Genomic DNA, 22,598 nt, shown 5'->3' with positions numbered 1-22,598 from the left:
TGAGACTCTGGACCCCAGCTTCTCTACGTGGCCCATGCAAACCTGTTGCATCATGTGTGCTGGCTTATGGTTGTTCATTTAAAAGAAGGTTAAAAAAAAAAAAAAGTTAAAAAGAGCTTTTAAAGTCATTCTAGAAACGTTTGTGCAAACATCTTGCATCAGGGAAATAAATTTTCAACAGAATTTTAAAAATGCAGAATTTAAAAAATAAATGTACCTTTTAAACTTGCTCTTTTCTTGATTAAATGTGCTTTCAGTGGAGGAATATGAATTCTTTGCTGACTATCTTGAAAATCGCACGCTTGTCAGTTCATCAGTTTTTTTTTATCTTCTAGGTATCATTATGATGGAATAGCTATCAAGAAGAACTCTTCCTTTTATGCACGGTATTGCTTTCTTCTGTCTGAAAAAAAATATCTCAGGTTTGTTTTCTTAATGTTTTAATCATAAAATATCACCTGACAGTCTATATATCGTCTGCATTTAGAACTCTGTAAACCATCTGCTGAACATTGTCAACAGTATTATTATTTTTTCTTTCTCTTATACACACTATAGAAGTGCTGTTCCAGTAAGTAATGTCCCTTCTAAGGAAAATCCATCTTGAAAACGTGTCCTGGCTTATTGGATTTCCTCAAATTGGATATTTTAGACATGTAGGTCTTAAAAGCAGGAACACTTGACAAAACTAAAGGAGCATTATACATAGAGACTCTAAATGGGAGCTCAAATAAATGTACTGACAATTGCTTCTTGACATTGTAGCAACCTCCTTGGTAAACAGTAGGGTGAAGAGATAGTGTATTAAGGTATAAATGACTGCACTATTTTGAAGAGCCCTACATGCAATCATGTTATCTGGATTTTGCTACTTGAAAAAATGAGGCATATTACTTTGAAAATACTTCCCTCGTTTTGTTTTAAAATTTCAGATTTTAAAATCACCTCTTGTAAGGGAACAGCAATGAGAAAATGTATAAGGCAGGAGTGGAAATTGGTTGCAAAAATGGAAAATCTAGAAATAATTGATGAATGTAGGATACTGAGGCAAGCTAACTGTAGACTTGATCACATCCCAGTTGTAGGCAGGGCGAGGAAGGTCATGGTCGAGATAAACAAGCTACAGACTTGCATTTCTGCTGGAGAGAAAATAAAAAGAGGAGATGTGTGTATGAATGGATTCTGTACTTCGATTTCCATTCTTTTAAATGGGGTTATAGTAGCCGTGCATAGCATGAGTGTTCTAGGGATACAAGAGAGGCTATTAAGCACCCAGATATTCCGGCTATTATGAAAGCTGTTTCACTGTCTGTGGTATTTTATAGTATAGTTACTTAATTGAATACACATTCTGCAAGAGAATGAAAAAATTATACCTGCGGGTTTGCTGCCTGTCTTTGCTGGCTTTATAGTGGAGCCATGTTGCAGCAGTCCATAGAATGACAACAGAGCAAGGATAAAGAAAGGGCAGGGCAAGGGATCAGGTTCTGTACATGATCAAGTGGCAATCAGTTATTGTGAGTCCAAAGAAATTATTCATAGGCAACTCCAGGCTCATTTCAAATGAGAACCTTGCTGAAGCGACATCCCTATCTATCAATGCACTCAATATTAAAAATAAAATAAATTTTATTCAGACAAAAATAATCTTGCTAGTTGCAATTCTCTTGAGAGTTGTAAGTCTCTTAACTATGAAAGTATTTTGTCTGATGCTTCCTTCATTTCAGCTGTTGTGTGAAGCCAGACAGCTGTAATTAGAGCAGCTTCCACTCTAAATACAGCCGGTGCCCCTGTCCAGAGCCAGCGTGAGCACCAGCAGCCACTGGGCAGGCGGGTGCCACTACTACTTCTTAGTGTCTATTAAAGGACAGCAGAAGAAAATAGAGAAAAATCAGTAAAAACAAACAATCAAACAAAACAACAACAACAATAAAAGTCAACAACAACAAATAAAATGCAGCTGGAGAGGCATGAGCATCACTAATCCACACCCCATACCCCCAAATAAAATAGGCCACATACAAAATAAGCAGCGGTCTTGGCCATCTAAGTCGGTTTATTTCCATCAGGTTTCTGCAAATAAGCAGGAATGCATAAGAAAATACCTCATTTTTACTGTCTTCTTTATAGGGTTCAGTACTTTTAGAAATGAATTAATTTTATGTGATCCAATAAGGTTGGTAAAAACACCACCACCAAAATATATATATATATATAAATATTTAAATAGAGAAGTGAAAATAATAACATATACCTGCAAGGACAAATTTTCTTCTTGCAGGAGTAAACTTCTAGTTACAGCTGGGGATATTTAACCCATAAAGCTTCAAACTGTAAGAGTGTTTTGGTATGGAAATTTCCAGGTAATAGTGAAGAAGATTTTGAATATGCCACTGCAGTGCAGCCCAAATTCTGGTTTGCGGACCAGACCCAACAAGTGGGATAGACCTTACTGGCTTGTCGCCATCCCCCTCTGGCAGAGATGGGGGTGTTTCTTTGAATAGTGAACATGTCCCCAATGACTGCTGTCTCCTCCCATGCCTGAATCGAGGCCCACATGCAGGTGCTTCTCCTGTAGCATCTACCTGAGGGGAAGGTGGAGCCGAAAGCCCAGCTGAGAGACCCACACATCCACCCAAGCTCCAGGCTGTTGAAGAAAGAGCTGGTTTCTGAACTGTGCTGAAAACAGTGTTTCTTGACCCTATTGAGATTGTCACTTGCCATGTTGCTGGTAGTAAGGACCTGGGCCTGTGAAGGGTCTGGCAGGTTGGGAGCTTTGCTTGTTGGTGTCACAGAAATGGCCGTAAGATTAAAATAGCTTGCCTTTGACTACAAAGAGGCATTTGCCTTTTGATAGTCAGCAGGGCCTTGGATGTGTCATGTTGCTGGGCTGGAACAAGCTCACAGGAGGAGTGAAGAGGATACTCCTACAAAGCACCTGTGAGCTGCTCTGCTTTGAAATCTTGAGGTTTTTTGAAGATATGTATACTGTAACTCTGATGATGATGTGGAAGTAGTGTAAACAAGCAAAGCTGTAACCAAAGGGGTCTCCAAATGCATTATAGGAATTTAACAATTTACGTTACACTAGGGAACTTTGAGAATGAGGTCTCCCTAAAATGGCAGCTGCTGTGGCAGATCAAGGAGGCTTGGAGTATGGCAATGGCATATGAATGCCAGTGAACTTTAGTTTCATGAGAGTTACTTTATGATCTAGTAATAGGGAAGGCTTAGGCCTCTGACTTTCTAGTGAAGCAAACTTGTAATTGTTGTATAAAAAAAAATCAGATGTGACTCTAGGAAATTATCCTTTCTAATCTCAGAGTAATCCAACAGTCACATTCACCATATTCCTTCCTTTCTTTTTTCCTTGGTCCTTCCTGCTCTCCTGCTCTCCTGTCAGTCTTCCTGTCATCCCTACCTCCGCATTTCCCTCTTCAGCTCTAGTTCCCCCTTCCCAGCACCATCTCAGCCCCACGGGGAGACATGGTTGAACCCCCGTGGCTTCGCTGTATCCTATTGCCCTCTCCCTTCACCCACCCCCCATGCTGTGTGCCCTGTCTCTGCCCAGGCACCGCTCTCCAGGGGAGATGACGGCCGCTTCTGCGTGGCAGCTGAGCACCCCGACGGGCACCGGGTGAGTCCGAAGCCCCTCTGCTAGCAGCAGGAGCACGGCCGTGCTCGCCTTAGCTAGCAAGGGCGGGACGGGGGCTGGCAGATGGGGCTCCCAAGGGGTCTGTGGGGTGCAGGAGGGAGAAGGCTACCGCCCGCCATCCTCCCCACACAGGGGGAGAAGGGAGCCGGGCAGCCCGCCGAGGGAGAGCGGCGCTGAGGTGTTGCCATAGCAGCAGCGGCAGTAGGGAGAGCGGGCCGCCTGCTCGGGGAGAGCAGGAACTGGAAAACGCTCGTTAATTTTGTTCCACGGGCTTTAGCAACCTGCAAGGACAAGCCATTTGGTGGAAGTACTACGAAACATACACATTTAACCATTCTTCTGTTTGTGGGGACCGAACACATGCAATATTGATGTCGTGCCTGGCCTTTGGCGGGCGGAGGCAGAGGGCAAGGTAGCTTTTCAGATGGCAAGGGTCAGTCCGTGGACGGCAGAACATGAGGGGGCACATTCAGTGCCTTGAGTTCCCACATAGATAAGCTGGCATTTCCGTCTTCTGTCCCTTCAGGACGTACAGCGGTGCCCCGGTTTATCAGGCCTCACAGCAGCCCGCGGTCAGCAGCACGCAGTGTCCTGTCAGAGGGCCTGGGTGCTGGCAGTCACCGAGGGCAGCACGCTTCCCGCAAAGCCCCGACTGCCACCCCTCAAAAGAGGTGTCTGCCAAAAGACTGCCACGAGGGCCCTGGTGCTCAAAATGTCTTCAGGGGCTGTGAGCAGGTGTCAGCAGATAGGGGTAGCTGGGGGAATCCAGTTCTCGCAGCTCGTCCCTTTTCCTAGCAGCCTTGCCGCTCTCTCCTGCAGGACCAGCCTCGGCAAAGCAGGCATGGGGAGAGGGAGGGAGGGGATGATAAAGCAGGAAAGCAGCCCACTGCTCCCCCAGCCTGGGTTTTTCAGCCAAAAGCCAGTTGCCAGGCCTTTGCAGGGCCATGGGAGTGCTGATGGTGTGGAGCACCACGGAAGACTTGCAAAGTACATGGGGGACAGTCGGAAAAAAACTGCCATCTAAACTGATAAAAGGAGCAGAAAATGGGGCCATTGTGCAATCAAAGCACACCAATGATTATGCTTCATTGTTTGCATGTCTGTAATTTTTATTATTATTCCAAATGAACTGCAAATACAACTACAAAATCATGTATTATGTACAGGAAATTGGAAGATATTGCTCTGTTAAATGGCTAATACCTTGCTGTCTGTGGAACGAATAGCTCAGTTTTATCTTAAAATGAAGAAATTAATCTTCAGACTCATTAGAAAATCCTGGGACTGCTGAATGACAGGAAAGAGAGGGTTTTTTGTTTCACAAACCCACTGCTGTCTACTTCAGCCTAGCGCTCTCTATCCACTTGGAGATCATTTTCTAGCTAAATGCATAATAAATTGGTGTGCTTTTTAAAAGGGTTTCATGTTGTATATTTCACCACAGTGGAGATGCCTGCAGTTCGGCAGATGCAGCTGGTTACAAGAGCAATGGCCAAGAAATAGGAACAGTGAGTTTTAGATAAATTAGACTTAGAATAAAATGGTTTTCTGTCTATTTAGTTAGAACTGCTATATAACATGTTCTAATGAAATACAATTAACCCATCATAATCCCTGAAATAATTTTTGTTTGTGTAACCTCACTAAATGCACGGCCTTCCTTTTCTGAAACCCACTGTTACAGCCCCTCATGCTGCTGAGACAGTGTCCTTTCAATCACTGTGAGTTTACTGGCACAAGGGGTCTTTAAAATACTGTGATTAAGAGAAAGGAACAGCATCCCTGCTCACCAAAAGGGGCTGATGCTAGGCTAACCCCTGGCAGTTCTCAAATATGTGTGGGGTAATGAACTGGCGTGACACTGGGGTTGTTGGAAGTCAGCCTGCAGAGCATGAGCAGCAGAATTATGGGGACCAAAGTGAGGAAAATGAGAGACTGGATGTCTTTCTTATTTTTGCAGAGCACTCAAATACAGTAATGAGTGCACTGAAGTGCATGTAACGACAGCTGATAAAAACCATGCTGCCACCCCTAGAGCAAAGCCAACTAACTTTAGCCTTATTTAGGAGGTTTCTACTGTGAAATGAGTGCTATAGAAAATATATGTGTGTAAGATATGTATAGTATTAAATATTCACTTGCTTTGGAAAGAAATTCATGAACTATTTGGAATTTGAACATTTAGTCAACCTTCCTATTTCTTTCACCCACCCATACTTTCTAAACAAACAAACAAACAAAAAAAAAAAACCACAAGCATTTATGTGAAGCAATACATCTTATTAAAAATAATGTTATACAACTTCAAGGAAGTACCTTTAACAGGAGTGGCAGGATAATTGTGATTCTTTTTAATTGTTTAAAATAAATTCTGATGCATTGAGGGCCAGGTTTTGCACTATTTTCCACTGGTCACTTATTTGAAGACTGAAGAAGACAGATATGAATACCTTTTGCCTGAATTCAGGACAGTCTATCCTTGGGAGCAAGAGTTAGCGAAGAAATACCCCTATGAAATGGTACGTTTAAGTATTCAGTAATCAAGCAAATTAGCTCATTGTCTGTGTGATCTTTTTGCACACTCTTTTTGTTCACCTTCTCCAGGTTGTACTGCTTGCAAATGAGTACAATAACTACTGCCAAGTCCTTTTACAGGTTGTGAGAATGGAGGAGCTTGACAAGGTATGCTTTTGCTTCAATAACACTCGAGGTGTCAGCAAACATCTATAAAAATGAAATTGTTTCTTTGTAGCTCATTTAGCTGATGGTTTTATCTAAGGTAGATGAACATTTATAAACAACAGGAGTATTCAGTCAAATTATTCTGGAATTCTTAAGGACCTGCTCTAACTATTTGATGTTGTGGGCACAAAACAAAAGGCTATAGACACATATTTCTCATTGTATCCACGTATCCGTGCTACGCTTCGTTTCTCTCCTCTTTCTCATGCTGCCTTGCCAGGTTCAGCATGCTGCCCCAGGATGCTCCCTGCCTAAAGCCAGCCTGGCTCCAGGACTATTCTTTTGCTTCTGTGCTAACGTGTGTCATTTCACAGAGTCACACTTCATATTTCAGTAGCATAAATTTGGTGAAAATTCATAAAGAATTTTGTGCAATAGGTGGAAGACTGTATCGTGTCATTCTGGAAGTCTCTGCAGCCTGAAAAAATAGCATTTATGTCCTTGCCAGATGTGTGCGAGCTATTCAAGTGCTATGATAGGCAGCTATTCCAGGTACTGTAGACATGTTTCTTGTAATTATTTTGTGTTTGTGTTTTTTTGCTAGCTCTACCTGAGAAAGACCAGCTGTTTATTGTGTGATGTACAATGGCATTTTATTATTATTATACTTTTTTTTTTTTTTGAGACAACGCAGTTTGGATTTTGGATCTAGTGGAATTTGAGACAACTGCCACTTTGCTGCCATATCTTCCCTTGAAAGTCCCTAACATCAATGGAGTATGCTGTTATAAATGTGGTCTGTGGTTCTGGATTGAGGATATGTGACTGAAATTCTGACCGATAGCTGTTTTCTAAACTTCAAGGAGTTATTTTTCCTTTGATAACACTACTGAATTTCTCAGTGACATACCACATTGACATACAGAGCTTTCTGCTCAAAATGATTTGCTTCTTATTCACAGCAGGTCAAAGCAGTGTCCAGTAATTAATTCAGGAAACAATGCTTTCTGCTAGATCTCGTTCCTTCTGCTAATAAATGTAGCTTAGTTACTGCCTTAAGCGGAGGAAAAGGATAGTCTTTTTTCATGATTTACATTTAAGCTGTCAATGCAGCTTTATTTCATGCTGCTGTAAACACATGTAGTACACCAATCGTGCAGCTCCATACATTTGTATTGTAGGAAATGGAGAACATTCTCCTTCGTGACTTCCTGGAGGAGGTGTCCGTGCAGTACCTGAAGTCAATCAGACTGTTCAGTAAAAATGTTAAACTCTGGCTGCTTAATGCTTTGGAAGAGTTGCCAGTGCTGCTCCAAACAACCAAATGTAAAGGTATGTAAGTAACAGAGAGATTTCATAAAGTAATCTTTGCTTAAACTGCAGAGAAGATTGGGTTACAAGACTCTTACAGAAATTATTTTAAAAACTCTTTTAGCTGAAGTAACCTTGAGAGTAGTGAGGACTAGAGTTGGCATACAGTTAAAAATAAATGGTCTCAGATGACATGAGAGAACAAATTTAAGCCCAAATTATTCCAAGATCATGGTAAATTAAAGTGTACTTGAATCTTTTTAAAGATATGTCTTTTGCTATGATCACTTTGACTGTGTTGATGACTATGAATAATAAGCACCCTGCCCTCGAAATTTAGGTATTCTTCTGTCTCTTTACCTTGCAAGTGGTTTTATGTAGATAAATTAATTAATGACTATAGGGCAGTTCAATTTAAAGTGAAGAAAAAAAAAAAAGGCCCACAGGGAAACTCTGACTCTGTCATTAGAGTAGGATTTGAAAAACTTGTAATATACAAAGGTGTGTATTTGTAAATATGTACGTACATGCATACATTTATGTATGCAAATATGTTCATGCATACATAATGTTCAAGGACAGGTTGGATAGGGCTTTGGGCAATCCGATGTAGTGAGAAGTCCCTGCCATGGCAGGAAGTTGGAACTAGATGATCTTTAAGGTCCCTTCCAACCCAAACCATTCTGTGGTTCTATGATTTATATATTATGCTGAAGAATCTGGCTAAACCAAAATGCTGCTCAGTTGCTCACTGAGTGAGAACCATCGCTGCAGTGACAAAGCAGGGTTCCTGCGTAGACATAGGACTGTGCTCGTATTCATATGCTTAATAATGACATGCAGTCAGTCTTAACTCTGGCAGTTCTTACATTTAAATGCTTGGCAGAGCAAATTTAGTAATCTGCTTTTAACACATTTGTGTGCATGGAAGTGCATGTAATTAACCAGCCAGAACCCTTTCTCTGCACATCCAGGACTGGGTTTATAAAAACATCAGAGATACAGAAATTTTCACTTGAAAACCATTGCCTGTCTGCAAAAGATTTTAAGTTGTTTTATTCTTGATTTTCCTGCAACTAAGAATCAGTTATTTTAGATTTTATTCTTAAAAAGGGTATTCTTGAACCACGCTTTTCATAATTCCAACACATTATAGACAGGAGCAAATACAGCAACAGAAATCAGCTTTTATTAACAATTCTGAAGAATTATAGATGCATAAAAGTGAAAAATGTGAACTCTCTAATCAAAAAATAGAAGGTTTAGAATTAATGTTGCCATTAGTCATCTGAAACCATACACATAAAAGAATATTTCTCTTGCTTTCTTGCTTGAGAAGTATTTCATGGAGAAAAAAAAAAAAAAAAAAAAAAAAGAAGTATTTTTCCTGTGCATCAGGGGCTAACAGGTTTGTAGTGAAGGAAAAGTAGTAACTTGGGCAGCTGCTGCTTGCAAGCTTTAAATTGGCAGGGTCCCCAGCACAGAACGCAGCTCAGTTACCTCCATGTGCCCTGAGCTAGCCTGCTGCTCCCTGAGGGGTCTGCTTTCTCACTTAAGAGATCTGTCTTTATTAATGTCTTTAAGAATGTAAAATATTAATGATATGAAACATCTGCCTCTTCTTCTTTGACAGAAGTTACACTGTTTATAAAAAGACTCAGGAGAAAGACAGATCTTTCTAATATGGCCAAGGTATGTTCTAGAATCCATGAAATAGAAAAGCTGGGCATCTCACTCGCTCAAGAAGCCCACCTGCAGTCGGGATTATTTATGAGATGCTCCACTGTAGTAGAACAACAGCAGCACAGGTGTTCTTGTCTGTATACCGACTGGTCCAAATCATGCTCACCCTCCTACCCACCTCTGCCCCATAGTACGTACCCCTCTGGATTTTGTGAAAGCCTCTGAGGTATGGTTAGCAGTCCTCCACAGACAGGAGAGCATCACTGTAGTTAGAAGGGTCAGGTGACACATGGGAAACCACTAATATATTGCTTGCAGTGAAACTGCATGGTCTCAAAGTCTGTAAGGGCACAAGGCCTTGAGCTTTTTCATGGATCTCAGGGATCAGCTGGCAAAATCTTCTCCATCCTCTGAGCAGACAGCGTTGGAAGAAGTGCTGCAGGGAACTGTCCTCTGAACTGTACTCCTCAGGGCATCGCTTTATTTCTGCGGAAGAGAGAGCCAAAATATATCTAATATCTCTGTCTACTTTTTGCTCTCCAGTATCATTGTCAGCTACAGTGACAGATGAGATGCATCAAGGAGCTGTGCCCTTTGAACACCATGAAGTAAATTGCTTCGTTAACCTGTACTTACTCACTGCTGCGCTATTTTGATTGGCTGTGCCCTCCCTGCAGCATTCCTTCCATTGCTGTCCTTGGATGCTTCCTAAACCTTGTTTTTTGAAGTAGCCCAGGCCATAACACAACAGATAGGTCACAGTCAACATTTAATTTACACCCTCAAGATTTAGGGCAAGAGAGTTTTACCCTAACTGGGGGGGGGGGATTTTACCCTAATGCCAGCGGCAACTTCTAGCTGCTGCATGTTCACTTTGCACTGTTTAACCAACACAAATTGAACCTTGTGAACCTGAGAAACTGTGTCAGATCTGTACTTACAGCTTGAGCACACTCTCAGCCTGGTTCTTCTTCATGATTATGAGCTGCTCACACTATTTGCACAAGGAAATGGTATTTGCACCTTCTCTAGGGCCTCTTTAAAATGTGAGGAGGTCAAAGGAGCTTCAGTGTAATTGATGATTAGTCCCATTGGCAATTTAAAAACAATAGTTTCAACAAGTGACAATATGTAAGTCCTGTAAATCAACATCCCCATGATCTTTCAGCAGTCACACAGCCTCAATTTTACCTTCTGTTAGGGATCTTACCATTTCGCTATTTATACTGGGCTCCAGTGAAACAAATACCAGATAAAGATTATCCTGCAAAATTACTTCCCTGTCTAATGCATACCAGAAGATGGTTAGCTGGACACCATGGGTGTTTAACATTTTCGGCATGTGAGAAACACGCGGATGCTTCACAGGGAGGTGGATGTCACTCAGAGAAAAGCACGAAGTGTTTCAGTCGGTCAGACCAGACCCTAGGTCTGCGTGGACCTGTATCCTGTTCTCAGATGCTCAGGTAGAGCAGGTATGCATAGAGCAAATGATACCCTACTTTTTTGCCATTGTACTCTCCAGGCTTACCACCAATCTGAAATGAAGGTTGTATCCACATTCTTTCATTTAATAGCCCGGTTTGGGCATTCACAAAGTCTTGGGGTTGTGAGTTCCAGGATTTGATTATTTCTTGTGTGAAAAAGCACTTTCTTTTATTAGTTTTAAAATTTGTGCAATTCTTCCTGCAGACCTCTATCACATCCTTTCTCGGCTATTTCTATCTTAACCTGACATTTATTTAATTTTCTTGTATGGGAGCCTAATCAGCCTTCTTGGTTTTCTCTGTCTGAAAAGCACGTTGAATTTCAACCAGAGACAGGTGGTCAAAGCAGGTGACAGTGCTCCTAATGAGAAGTATTATTGAGGAACTGTGCAGCTGCAGCTTCAGAATGGTGTAAACACACTGTCCCTTGTAGAGTACTTTGCAATAATTTAGCCACCTGGTGAGAAAATCTGAACAATTTTGGCAGGGTCAGCATTCAGAAGAGAAAAAAGTAACTTTCCCATCATGTGGAGATAAAGCAGGCTGACATCTGCTACTACCTGGATATACAGAAGTAATTAGGGTATAAAAAGGAGCGAATTCCCTGTGAGAAAGGAATTTGAGTATAACACGTGTCATTTCCTGGGGCTGATTCCTGCCTCTGGTAAGCTGTATTTAAGTGTTGTCAGGGCTGGCTCTCAGTCAGTTGGAGTATTACACTTAGTACACTGAAGTGCAATGGGTAAAAAATGCTAAATACATTTCTAAAACACTTAAACATGGAGCTGGGTGCTAGCATCCTGCTGAAGGTGCTGCACCTGGTAGTTCCCAATGTTCACATTGTGTGCTCTTTGACACTGGAAACTCCATGTAAAACAAGGAAAGACACTTTGTCTTTAACTAAGCTGAAAAAAACTACCAAGTAAATATGAGGCTGCTTGTGATATTTCAGTAACGCTAGCACAATAATGAAGAACAAAAGTTCTAGATTGGGAGTTATGCTTGAAAATAAATGTTTGTGGGGTCACAGTAAGTAGTATTCTCTGCCATGCACCTGATGAATGGGATTTGTTAAAATGTTCATGAATCCTGAAGTTTTTTCTGAACTTTACAAAAAATATTTTTCCTCTAGAAGGCAAAACTGGACACAAATTATTGATATAAATGCCCAAATTCAACAATCTTTGATCTCATAGGTTTCAGTATGAAAGTGAGAGACTAAATCTATGGATGAATGAATTTTAATAGATTCAGGTTTAATTTCCTTCATTGTTTTCCACTTAAAACATTGTAATCAGGAATCTGAAGCAATACTGTGTGATATTAGCAATTAATTAAATAAAAAAGGAAGAGATGAGGATCAAAAGTTATGCTGAAAATTGCCTGCAATATCTGTGTAAGTAATACTTCTGGGAACAAATATAAAACCAGATTCTTCATTGACAAATGACTTAAAAGCAGAGAAATGGGACACAATCCCTACTATTATTTTAATTAATGCCCTATTTCTAATCTTATTTATACCTTCTCAAAGGTTTGAGCAACTCAAGAAAACTTGCCTTTTAATTTAATTGGGACATATTAAGGATCGATGTCATTGAGGGAAAGTTGATCCTAATATACCACTTCATTTTTTAGACAAAGTAGTGTTATTTGGCATAACTAAAATAACTATAGACAAAAAGAATTGTGCAGATACTTCAAGCATCTGTTAGTCTTGTCTGCTCCATCACAGACACCACCACAAAGTGTCACTGAACATGGTATCACCCAGAACAAAAACACTTGAAGACAACATAAGATTCATCTCCTTTGATTCCTTTTTTTTTGGATTTTTTTCCATTTGGAGACTGGTGATTTATTTAAAATTCCAATTCTAACTTAACATTGAATAAGAGAAGCTTTTTTGACTGAGTTAAGGGCTTGAAAAAAATGAAAGATATTAACTGTTTTCTTATTATCTGTAGACAATGCGAATAGTCTTGAACAACAACAGCAAAGTCACTGGTCTGAGATCAGACTTGCATGCTGTCATCAACCAGGGATTTGTGGATACGCCTGGAAACCTCTTTCAAAAGATGTTTAGGAATCCGGATGAACTGCAGAACGACACAGAAATCAAATGTAATATTTTTTTTCTATATTTTTCTATCCATTTAAGCCCCTGCTTGACATTGTTAAAGCTCTAGCATTTCCTTTTGTTTATTCATGGCATCTGCCCTAATGGGAATTATAGTCTTGCAATAACCCTGTGTACTGGAAAGGAGCCAATAAAATTGAGAATGGAGCACGTAATATTATCCTTTTAACTTTAAAGGTTAAGAATGAAAGGCTTTCGGTACTGATTCTCTCTTAAAGCTCTCTACGGCAGCAGGAGCATGGTTTGTGTTTCTAAAACGATTTATCTTCCAGAAGAAGGTTGACAAACAGGGACATTCACTTTTAATGCTTGTCTTTGATAAACAGAAGTTTCCAAGAATTGCATTTTCCCTGTTATTAATCAAAGTACACAACATTACTTCCCGTGGCCGGATTTTACCTGTTGTATGCTGAGCTGGACAAGGGCTATCGACCTCCCAGCTTTCTTGCCCTTTTGCTCTACTGCGGCCTGTAGAATTGGTGCTGAGCTGTAAACACTGAAATACACAGTTTGCATGCAGCCACGACATAATGCATTTGCCGGTTTAATGAAAAGCGATGGGAACATAATGGCAAGTTAATTCTTAGATTAATGGACTGCCATTTAAATTATTAGCAAGAGGCAGGCATCTCGGACCAGGCTGTGCTCAGAACTGATGGAAGAAGCCTGAGCTCTTTGTTCCTGGCCTGCTGCCGGCACGCTCTCTGACAAGGGATGCACCACCGCCTTTCTGTGACTGCTTTCAGCAGGAATAATAATTCGCTTTGTTCGCAGAACCACCAGGAGATCCCTGCAAATAATATTTATATACATCTTGAAATCAAAAACACCATGCAGAAAGTTTTTATTTCATTTACTCTTTATATTAATGATTATCTTTTCCAAGATGGATTTGCTGCATTTCTCTGTTCCCATTGCTTTTCCAAATTGTTATTTTTAATAAATAATGCTTCAAAGCTCCTATGCGTATGCCTTCTGGCAGGAAGGCCTCTTAGCCAGAAGGGTATAGACTCTGAGGGGTACAGTTGTGATGTACCTCGTGGCACTGAGTAGTAGGTTCTAATCCTCTGGGGGGACACCTGCACTGGTTTTTGGCAATATTATCTACATTTCCGCTGAGCTACAGAATATTCTATAATTTCTGTTATTGTTTTAAAACAGTTTCCACCCCCTCAACAGATAAAATATTTTTTTTTCTCAACCCTATAAAAGCTTAGTTAAGCAAGCTAGTATTGCATATAGCCATATGCCAGCTTGGACTTATGAAATGTTTACTCTTTCCACTTTTGCCATGATGACTAGGTTGGTGCAGATATGGACATAAACTTGAATTCTGACTGATTTCAAATCAGGGTGCTAATCACCATTCAAGGAATGACACAGTTATATTAATCAAGATGCTATAAGCAGATGTCTTAATATATTTTAAGCCAAAGACGAAAGAAAAAAAAAAAAAAGCTAGAAACTGCAGAAACAAACCAAAAAGTAAGCCAATCACTTCAAGTAATGATCTCCTTTCTATATTTCATAGGTTTGAATGACTTAATATCTTTGCTGGCACCTTCTACAGATATTCGGGTTCTCCTGAACTGTATGTCTTCAAATCTTCAGGCTTTTGTCATTGAGGTATAAAATTAATTTAATACTTTCAGAAAAGGAAGAGTGATCACACCATCTATCCCCCTACAAGCTGACTGTCAATAGTTTGCAGGAGCTACATTGTATACCAGCAACCTGACCAGACTGCAGATTTGCATAGACACAATTTATGCATGCTGCAGAAAAAGGGGGAATTAATTGGCATACAAAATTCCATCTGTGCAAACAACTACAAGCCTATTTCTGTGGATATATCCACTTCGGTGATTTCAGAATCTGGTCTCATTTTGTAGAAACATGCTATAATAATGCTCCCTTATACACCAAGATCCATAAGAAAAATGTTAGTATAAACAAAGAGAATACTTCATGATTCTTGCAACTGTTGATTCGTGAAACTGTTGTTTTTAAGCAGGTGGCAGGAGAGTGATAAATTCTAGCACAATGGCTCTACCTCTTGTGAAAGATTTAAGTTAGATCATCCTTGCATATAGATCTTTCCCCAGGTTGCCAACTCTAGCACCCCTCTTCCATCACCGATACAGAATTAGTGATAGCTTGGTGGTACGACTGCACTCTGTCAGTTGGACAGACCAATGAATTTAGGGCTGGGGGTGGTTTAAGTCTTTCATTTTATTTTTTTTTTCTTTTCTGAAGAAGCAAGATAAACTGTACTTCTTCAGCTTAATTATTTCCTGATAATTCATGTGGGTTTTGTAATTAAGATTAGCGCTTTGTAGTTCTGTGGTGCCTTCATCTCACAGACCCATCAGTTACCTCATGGGATAGTACAGAGAAGATGGATTGGGACTTCTCCTGGGGGTTCACAATTATAAGGCAATAGACACAAGCTGCAGCAAAGGAAATCTGAACAGATAAAAAGAAAACAAACAACCAAAACCCCAAGTAACAAAAGCAAACAAACAAAGCCCAACAACAACAACAACAAACCCACAAGAATAGTTCACCACAGGAAAAGGTTACCCTGAAAGGCAGTGAATACCTTGGAGATATTCAGAACTTGTCCGGACAAGACCTGAACTAAAATGACGTTCAAAGATCCCTTTCAACCTAAGCTATTTTAGGTTTCTAACCAAAAAGCTGAATTTTCCTCCTTCATATGCAGTTTGTAGAGGGGAATTATCCGCAACACAATATGGGATCCTTTTAACCAGCTTTATCATAAAGCAACTTTTTTTTTTTTTTCCCTCTATTTGCAGCCAAGCAGGAATAAAGAGGAACTTAGGAAACTGGCAGCCGATTTCCAGTTGAGATGGAACTTCCTATTAACTGCCGTGAGCAAGGCTATGACACTCAACTACGCAGACAGCTTTGGTAAGTAAGGGATTTGTGACTGCCACCTGATGCACCCCTCTGGGACCTGGGGTGGCAGAGGCACCGGGCCACTTCGACGGACAGAAACCCAAGCTACAGCCGAAAGGGGCATCGCTTCTCTAAGGTGAGCAAAAGGGAGGGAGGCAGGGAGATGCAGCTGGAGATGGTGGGAAGAGCAGGACTCCCTCTTTCGGCAGAAGCTGTCGTTTGTCTGAGGGGGAACGGCAGACTCAGGTGTGAGCATTGCAAGGGCTTCAGCAGGAGGGGTGGTGGGGAGCTGGGGCACTAATACGGCAAACCACCAAAATTCTGCATCTCCCCGTGATAGCTTCCAGACTTCCAGATTCTGTCTGTATAATACAGGAATAGCAGATCCAAATACTTGTCAATAAGGCAGTTAGTTCCTCTGACACCAGATACAGGCTCCTTCCCTTTCCTTATGCTTACACCGATGTAAGTGCTTGCCTAGCCAGCAGCAAGCTGTTTAAGATATTAAACTGATTGAAAACTAGTCACCCCTCCAGTTGGGTTAGTTTTCTCTCTGTTTTAGTGCTCGGAGCTGCCAAGCATCAAATCCATCACGCACCAGTGCAAGGCAAGAGAAGTGAGGGGACTATGAAGTCAGATTTACTCAAAGTGGCTTGAAGTGGCACAACCATGTCTTGAATCGGCTCTGTCTGTTTCACTTCTATATGGCTTCAAACCTAACTACCTTTCTCTTTATTTGTAAAACCTTTCAGAAGCTATCTGTCTATTATTCATTCTGGAGAAATGCACCATCTCCTCTGAGTAACATCTGATCCCAGACTGCATGAATCACTTTTTAGATTTTCAAAGACGTACCTTCATATTTTTTCCTGTTCTGTTGGATGGAGCTTCACACAAATAGCCAAAAAACCCTCATTATCTTCTTAGAAATCCCCCTTCAAAGCTCTACTTCCCTGTGTTTTCTACAAAGACATAACAAAGGGGTATGCTAAGGTTACTGCCTTTTATATTCTTCAGTAATCTTTCCCTCTTACTGTCTATGTTTGTGCATGTATGTGCGCACCCCTTTTCTGCATCTAGCTGTTACCTTTTCCCTCATAATTACATCGCAAACTCCCAGGAGCAGGATTAGAGTTTTGTTCTGTGACTACATGGAACACAGCACAGTTCAGTCCCTTGCCCATGGGCTGCTTCATTAGAGTAGTAATAAAATAATCATTCCTCTCTATCTCTGCAGAAGAGTTCTGCACAAAACTCTCCCACATTGGATGCAATGTTTTGACCACTGAGTGGAAATCGTGAATGAATTCCAAGAACGGCACTGGAAGCATAATGTTTACTGAAATTCCCCATGGTGATGAAATCCTCTCCCTTCTTCCCACTATGAGAAGAGCTTAATGAATTGCCTCCCTGTTCTACAGTTGCCAGTGGCTGGGAACACAATTAATGCCATCTGATGTAGAACATCTCTTCCTCTGCTAAGCCTTCCTTAAACTAGTTACAAACAATGTTTTCATCCCACTTATGATAGCCTTATTACTATACTTCATTAGCATTAAGATTTAATTTATTCTCACATATGACAGAGTTTACAAAAATGCCTTTATATCTTTCTCTGTGATGCTTCAGTTAAACTGGTCATTACTACCTTCTTTCTTAATACCATTGGTTCCTTAAGACATTGGGTTATACGATCTAACGATGTTTGTCCTTTCCCTTTTTTCTATTCCGGTAGGGTTTTGAGCCATAGTGGACAAGGCTTAGGCAGTTACCTTAACAAGCCACCTGGTGTAAAACTCTGTACTCAGGGTCATTGCTTTTCAGAAATTTCTTAGATCTCAGCATTTCTTGCAGGAATGGTGGGCTTCCTGCAAGTCAAAATACGCAGCATGCACCGAGGAAACAAAATTACTGGGGCAAAATGTCGAATTTTCTGTAAATGTCTGTCATGTTCATGCAGTGTGCCTCCCCACAAAATAAATCACATACGAGTAACCAAACCCAGACTTACTTCTGTGTGGGGCTCTTGCTTGGAGCTTGGCACTTCTGGCACACAAAATATGCTGGCATTCCGACTTACGCCTCTGAATTCAGGATGGTTTTTTACCCTCTTCCAATCCAGCCTCTACACGGTGCTCAAGTGCAGTCGGAAGAACTGTGCAGTTACTCCCCTGTAAGGCTGCAGGGAGCAAGTGTGCTACAGCAGCCAGGGCTAACGGGACTTAGTGGCACTAAGGGACGTGGTGTAGTGATGGGACTCAGAAATTCAGGTCGATGGTTAGGCTTGTTGATTTTGAAGGTCTTTTCCAACCCTGATGATTCTGTGATTCTATGCTGCAGCTCTTTCAGTCCCACCTCCTTCCCTGCAAATGTACCTCTACATACCTGCACCACAGAACCTTACATCAGCTGGTGCACCTCCATTTCCTTTACCAGTCTCCCTTCTGCAGCATTCAGGGGCGTGTTGCTGAGACACGCTGGTTGGACAGTCATCTATGTGCACAGCTACACCTGCTTTGGAACTTCACATCTACAAAATGCTTCCAGGGTCCTGATCCTGACAGTTCTGGGTTCTGTTAAGGTGTGACTGTAGAAGTTCCTGTGACTGTCTAACAGTTCCTACTATGACCTCCTTTCAAAAAGGGGACACTGGTAGATTTATATCCAAAAGCTTCGGATCATGAGGATTGCAACAGCTTCCTGACCACTGACTTACACAAGTTTCATCTCTGTCTTTTGTCAACACAGATGATTCACCAGATGCCACTGATTCATCTGCAAAAATAGTCCTGGACCAGTTTGCAATGCAAACAGCCTAACATTTCAGAAATTAATTTCTGTGACGTTATTTGCTATTAGCAGTTAATGCATTCCTCTTTTGTAAGCAAGCTGCTTCAACCTAATCTCTTCAAAACTGTGTCCCTTCATTATCTCAAGGGACAACTGGAGTGGTAGCTTCTGTCTCATGCTTACTCTTATTTAATATGCTGAAAACTCCTGTGATATAAGACTGTTAGAAGCACTCATTGATGCCTTGTGTCAGGTCTGTATAGTCTGAGCTCAAGTTTAAAAGTCCCCATCCTTGTCACGTAGATAAATGAGTCCTATCACTTATTTTGCTATCATTTAAAGATCCACAAAAGGACCAACAGTGGAAGCAGCAGCTTCTCAGACATCAAAAGAGGCACTGTTGCTCATTTTTAAAGCTCTGGAAGTCTTGGTTGTGCATAGGAATTGTATCTTCTCATTGATGTCCATGTAAACATGTTTGTGGGACGCAGAGACTCTGAATTACTTGATAATTCCTACGGAAATTTATGGCGTGGGAGAAGACCTACACTTCACTTTAAGGGCTTTCAACCAAAGGTATAATTCAAAATTCAATGGCCTCAGTGAGTCTTTTTCTTGACTTTTAGCAGTTATACCCCCAGCTGCAAGGTAGGCCATTTAATGTCATAGGTACAGAACATACAGAAGTAGGAGGGTTTGCTTGCAAAGAGGTGGAACGTTTTGTCTGTGCAAGGGGAAAACAGGGATGACGTGGCTGCTGATAAGCCCTGTAGTAGCAGTGAATCGGGGGGAAGAACTTGAACAAAAAAGCGAATAAACACAAGAACAATCTTCTCTGTAGCTATAATAAGGGGAAAAGGCTTTTGCTTATATTTAAAATCCGTATTTGGTGTATATTTTGCCATGATATTTGGAAGTACGTAATTCTGTAAGTATTATTTAATGAGTGCTAGACTGCTTTGTCTAGTCCATTACTACAATAAAGCCCTTCTAAAAAGAATACATCATGAAAATATGCAAATTAAGAAATTGCTACAATTATTTATTTTTTTCTTTAAATCTAGGATCCTGGCATTTGTTTAATTTGCTACTCTTGGATTATGTTGCTCACATTTTCCAGTCCTATATAGAGGAGGAGGGAGCTGAAAGCTTCTATGTCACCGAGCAAAATGACCCACCCGTTCTGTTGGTTTATGAGCCCAGCTACCTTTGGGGCTATTTTGCAGAGGAGCAACCTCAAGCCAAAGCTCCACAGCCAGCTCTCATAACTCTGATGCAGAGCCCAAGTAACGTCAGATTAAGCGACACATATTCAGAGTTCTGAGTTGTTTGGAGGACACAGCCACAGGCAGCAAGGTGAAATAAAATATTAGCTCTAAAGAAAATTGGAAAAAAAAAAAAAGAGGCCATAAATTGGGGGAATTGGGAAGGGCGTTCTGGTAAGTTCAGCACAGCTTGTGGGCTAGCAGACCAAATGGGCCGCATGTATTTACTGATCAGAAGAGAGAGAAAATGGTGTAGTCTTTTCTCACTACTGGTAGCACCAAGAGGCTCTCTGTCTTCCACCCAGCTATTAATTTTGTCAAAAGATATAGAAATGGGAAATCCTTGAGGCCTTTCTGCCGTGCCAGACTTTCTTGCAGTCAGTCCCCTGGTTCAAAATTAGCAGCATAAGGGATGACATACAGGTAAAAAACAAAATGTCCAAGTCTTCTTAGGACACGAGGCTAAATACAAGGCCATATGGGAATCTGGATCAAGCCTCTGTGGTTAATACAACTGATATATTTATCACTCGTATGTTCAGCTGTTTTCAGATTCCTCTTCCATGTAATAACAGCGCTTGTCTTCAGTCTCAGAGAACACTGTGTTTTCCAGAACACGGAGCTGGACAAATGTTAATGGCACCAAGATTCATGAAGAAAATAACATTTTGGGGTGATCTTGCTATCATTATTTTATGGCTTATAAACTAGGACCAGGACTGGAAATTAACTGTTTTAAAAAACATCTTCATTAGTTGTAAAGACTGTTGGAGGACCCTTGCTTTTAAATGTGATATGCTAAAACTAGGTCAGCAATGAAAATTGGAGGGGAGAAAGAAGGCACAGAGGGGACAAAACAAGAATGATTTACGCATAGGTCATGGGTTGTTGGACAAAATAACAACTTATTTTGAAATGCAGTATAATGACCTGTCCTGCCATACCACCTTAACTTCAAGAACAAGTTGAGCTGGATGCAGGGTATGACCAAGGAATTGCCAAACCACTGATGGCCAGAAATCAGGAGATAAACCAGTACAAAGCTTACTCAATGTCTGTCCTGCTTCCTGTGCTCTTTCACTCTGCTGTCCATATGGGGTTTTTTATGGCCTCTGTGGCCATTGCAATGCTCTTAAGCAGGTGACGGCAGACAAGGATTTGACCCGGGTTGTTTGTGTAAGTGATATGCCTATAAATAAATGTGTTGTTTTTTTTTTTTACATATTTTGAACATGACCTCAAAACAGAGCAAGGCTGGTTAGAGTGAGGGACAAGGGGTGCCAGAGTAAGAGAGGATGGGTGTAAAACCCGAAAAGGGGAGTAGCACCACTTGAGAAGGTATGGAAGAGGGAAGGAGAATGTAAAGGACTGGGAAAGTGTAGGAAAAGCTTAGAGGGGAAAGATCCTGACAGATAATGGAACTGAAAGCCCCAGGTTCCACCAGCCCATGTGCCAGACTGATAGTGGTGGCTGAAAAAGAGAGCCCTGTAACAGCCTGCTGATGCTGTGGTTCAGTTTACGGTTTGTGAGGGAGCTGAAATACTCAAACCTGCAGCTCAAAAGGGTTTTGGGAACAGAGTGGGTGAGCATTTCTGGCAACTGGCAATTCTGGCAATTCCTAAGAATGGGTGGTACTCCCACCGCACCCACTGCGGGCTCCTTCTCTTTGGGCGTCAATACTAATTCCACAGGTTGCTGAAAATGCAGCTCCCAAAAGCGTCTCCGTCTCCTACCATTTTGTTCACGTTACCATCTCTGTAGATCCCCTGAACGGATTCCTGTCGCAAAAAGGGGTTGTCTTCTGTGACTTTTGATCACCTTCCCCTGCTCCCAGGCAGCCATCTGTCCCTGCTCCTGGCTAATCCCCCTTCAGCCAGAACCCGTCCTGTGAGGTATACAAACCCTCGGTGGCATCCAACAGCCACGCTGCTGTTTCCAGGGCTGTACGTCTGCTGCCAGACTTCCTGCACTGCGTATCGAGGGTATAGTTTGTATTTTTTTTTCCCTTTCAGTCCTTTACCTCATGCAGCCTCTGCAGATCTCTCTGGCCTGGTGTCTCTCTTCAGCTCCCATCCTCCACTTCATCCTCTGCCAACAACACCAACCTCCGTATCTTTTTCATCTTGTCCCACAAGGCATTTCTATGCCTTCTATGCAGCCTGTTATGCTTGGAAAAAATCTGTTCATCGCACCTCCACCCGCATCTCATTGAAATTAGTGCTAAAAACTCACTTCTGCTGTGAAACCCTGGAAAAATGAGAGGGAGGACTGGTAACAGAAATCAGAAAAGAATCTCCCAACCTTGCCCTTGCATCAGCAGCAGCAATACGCGCCTGTGTCTTAGCAGATCTCTTCATGATCTTTCAGTTGTCACCTTCATTTTTCCTTTTCCTTCCCCATCTGTTTTTGGTCCCCCATCCCTAGTTCATGCTGAATATAAATTACACTCCTCAGCAGAGACACTGTGTTTTTCCATGTATTTTGAACAGTGCAGCACTTTTTTTTTTTTTTAATTTGAAGCATGAAAATCATTGTTAATAATCTTGAAAACTGAATATATTCCAAGCTGGTGATGTCTCCTGAGGAAAACATTCTTTTTATATAAAAAAGTGCAGAGGGAGGGGAATGAGACAATGCAAGATTTAAACAAACTGGCTTAATGG

At 41.2% G+C, this 22,598-nt stretch overlaps 1 protein-coding gene across 3 annotated transcripts in view; it reads left to right on the top strand.

The window, feature by feature from the left end:
• Positions 1-22,598, top strand: part of RFX8 (regulatory factor X8) — a 30,975-nt gene that overhangs the window by 7,019 nt on the left and 1,358 nt on the right. The window contains exons 4-15 of one of the 3 annotated variants that reach the window (XM_048049027.2): positions 336-422; positions 3,572-3,637; positions 5,100-5,163; positions 6,040-6,174; positions 6,260-6,337; positions 6,776-6,889; positions 7,519-7,669; positions 9,282-9,340; positions 12,786-12,942; positions 14,490-14,584; positions 15,778-15,892; positions 19,735-20,026. In XM_048049027.2, the coding sequence (XP_047904984.1) occupies positions 336-422; positions 3,572-3,637; positions 5,100-5,163; positions 6,040-6,174; positions 6,260-6,337; positions 6,776-6,889; positions 7,519-7,669; positions 9,282-9,340; positions 12,786-12,942; positions 14,490-14,584; positions 15,778-15,892; positions 19,735-19,994 (1,381 nt within the window). In that variant the 3' untranslated portion in view covers positions 19,995-20,026. Of the gene's footprint in view, positions 1-335; positions 423-3,571; positions 3,638-5,072; positions 5,164-6,039; positions 6,175-6,259; positions 6,338-6,775; positions 6,890-7,518; positions 7,670-9,281; positions 9,341-12,785; positions 12,943-14,489; positions 14,585-15,777; positions 15,893-19,734; positions 20,027-22,598 lie in introns of all 3 variants that reach the window. The other 2 variants (XM_048049026.2, XM_066984292.1) reach the window with 2 other exon arrangements.

The sequence above is a fragment of the Anser cygnoides genome, chromosome 1 (assembly GCF_040182565.1).
Source record: "Anser cygnoides isolate HZ-2024a breed goose chromosome 1, Taihu_goose_T2T_genome, whole genome shotgun sequence".
In the NCBI taxonomy this organism is placed as follows: Eukaryota; Metazoa; Chordata; class Aves; order Anseriformes; family Anatidae; genus Anser; species Anser cygnoides.
Note: the sequence above shows the minus strand (reverse complement) of the source record. Positions and strands in the feature narration are given on the sequence as shown.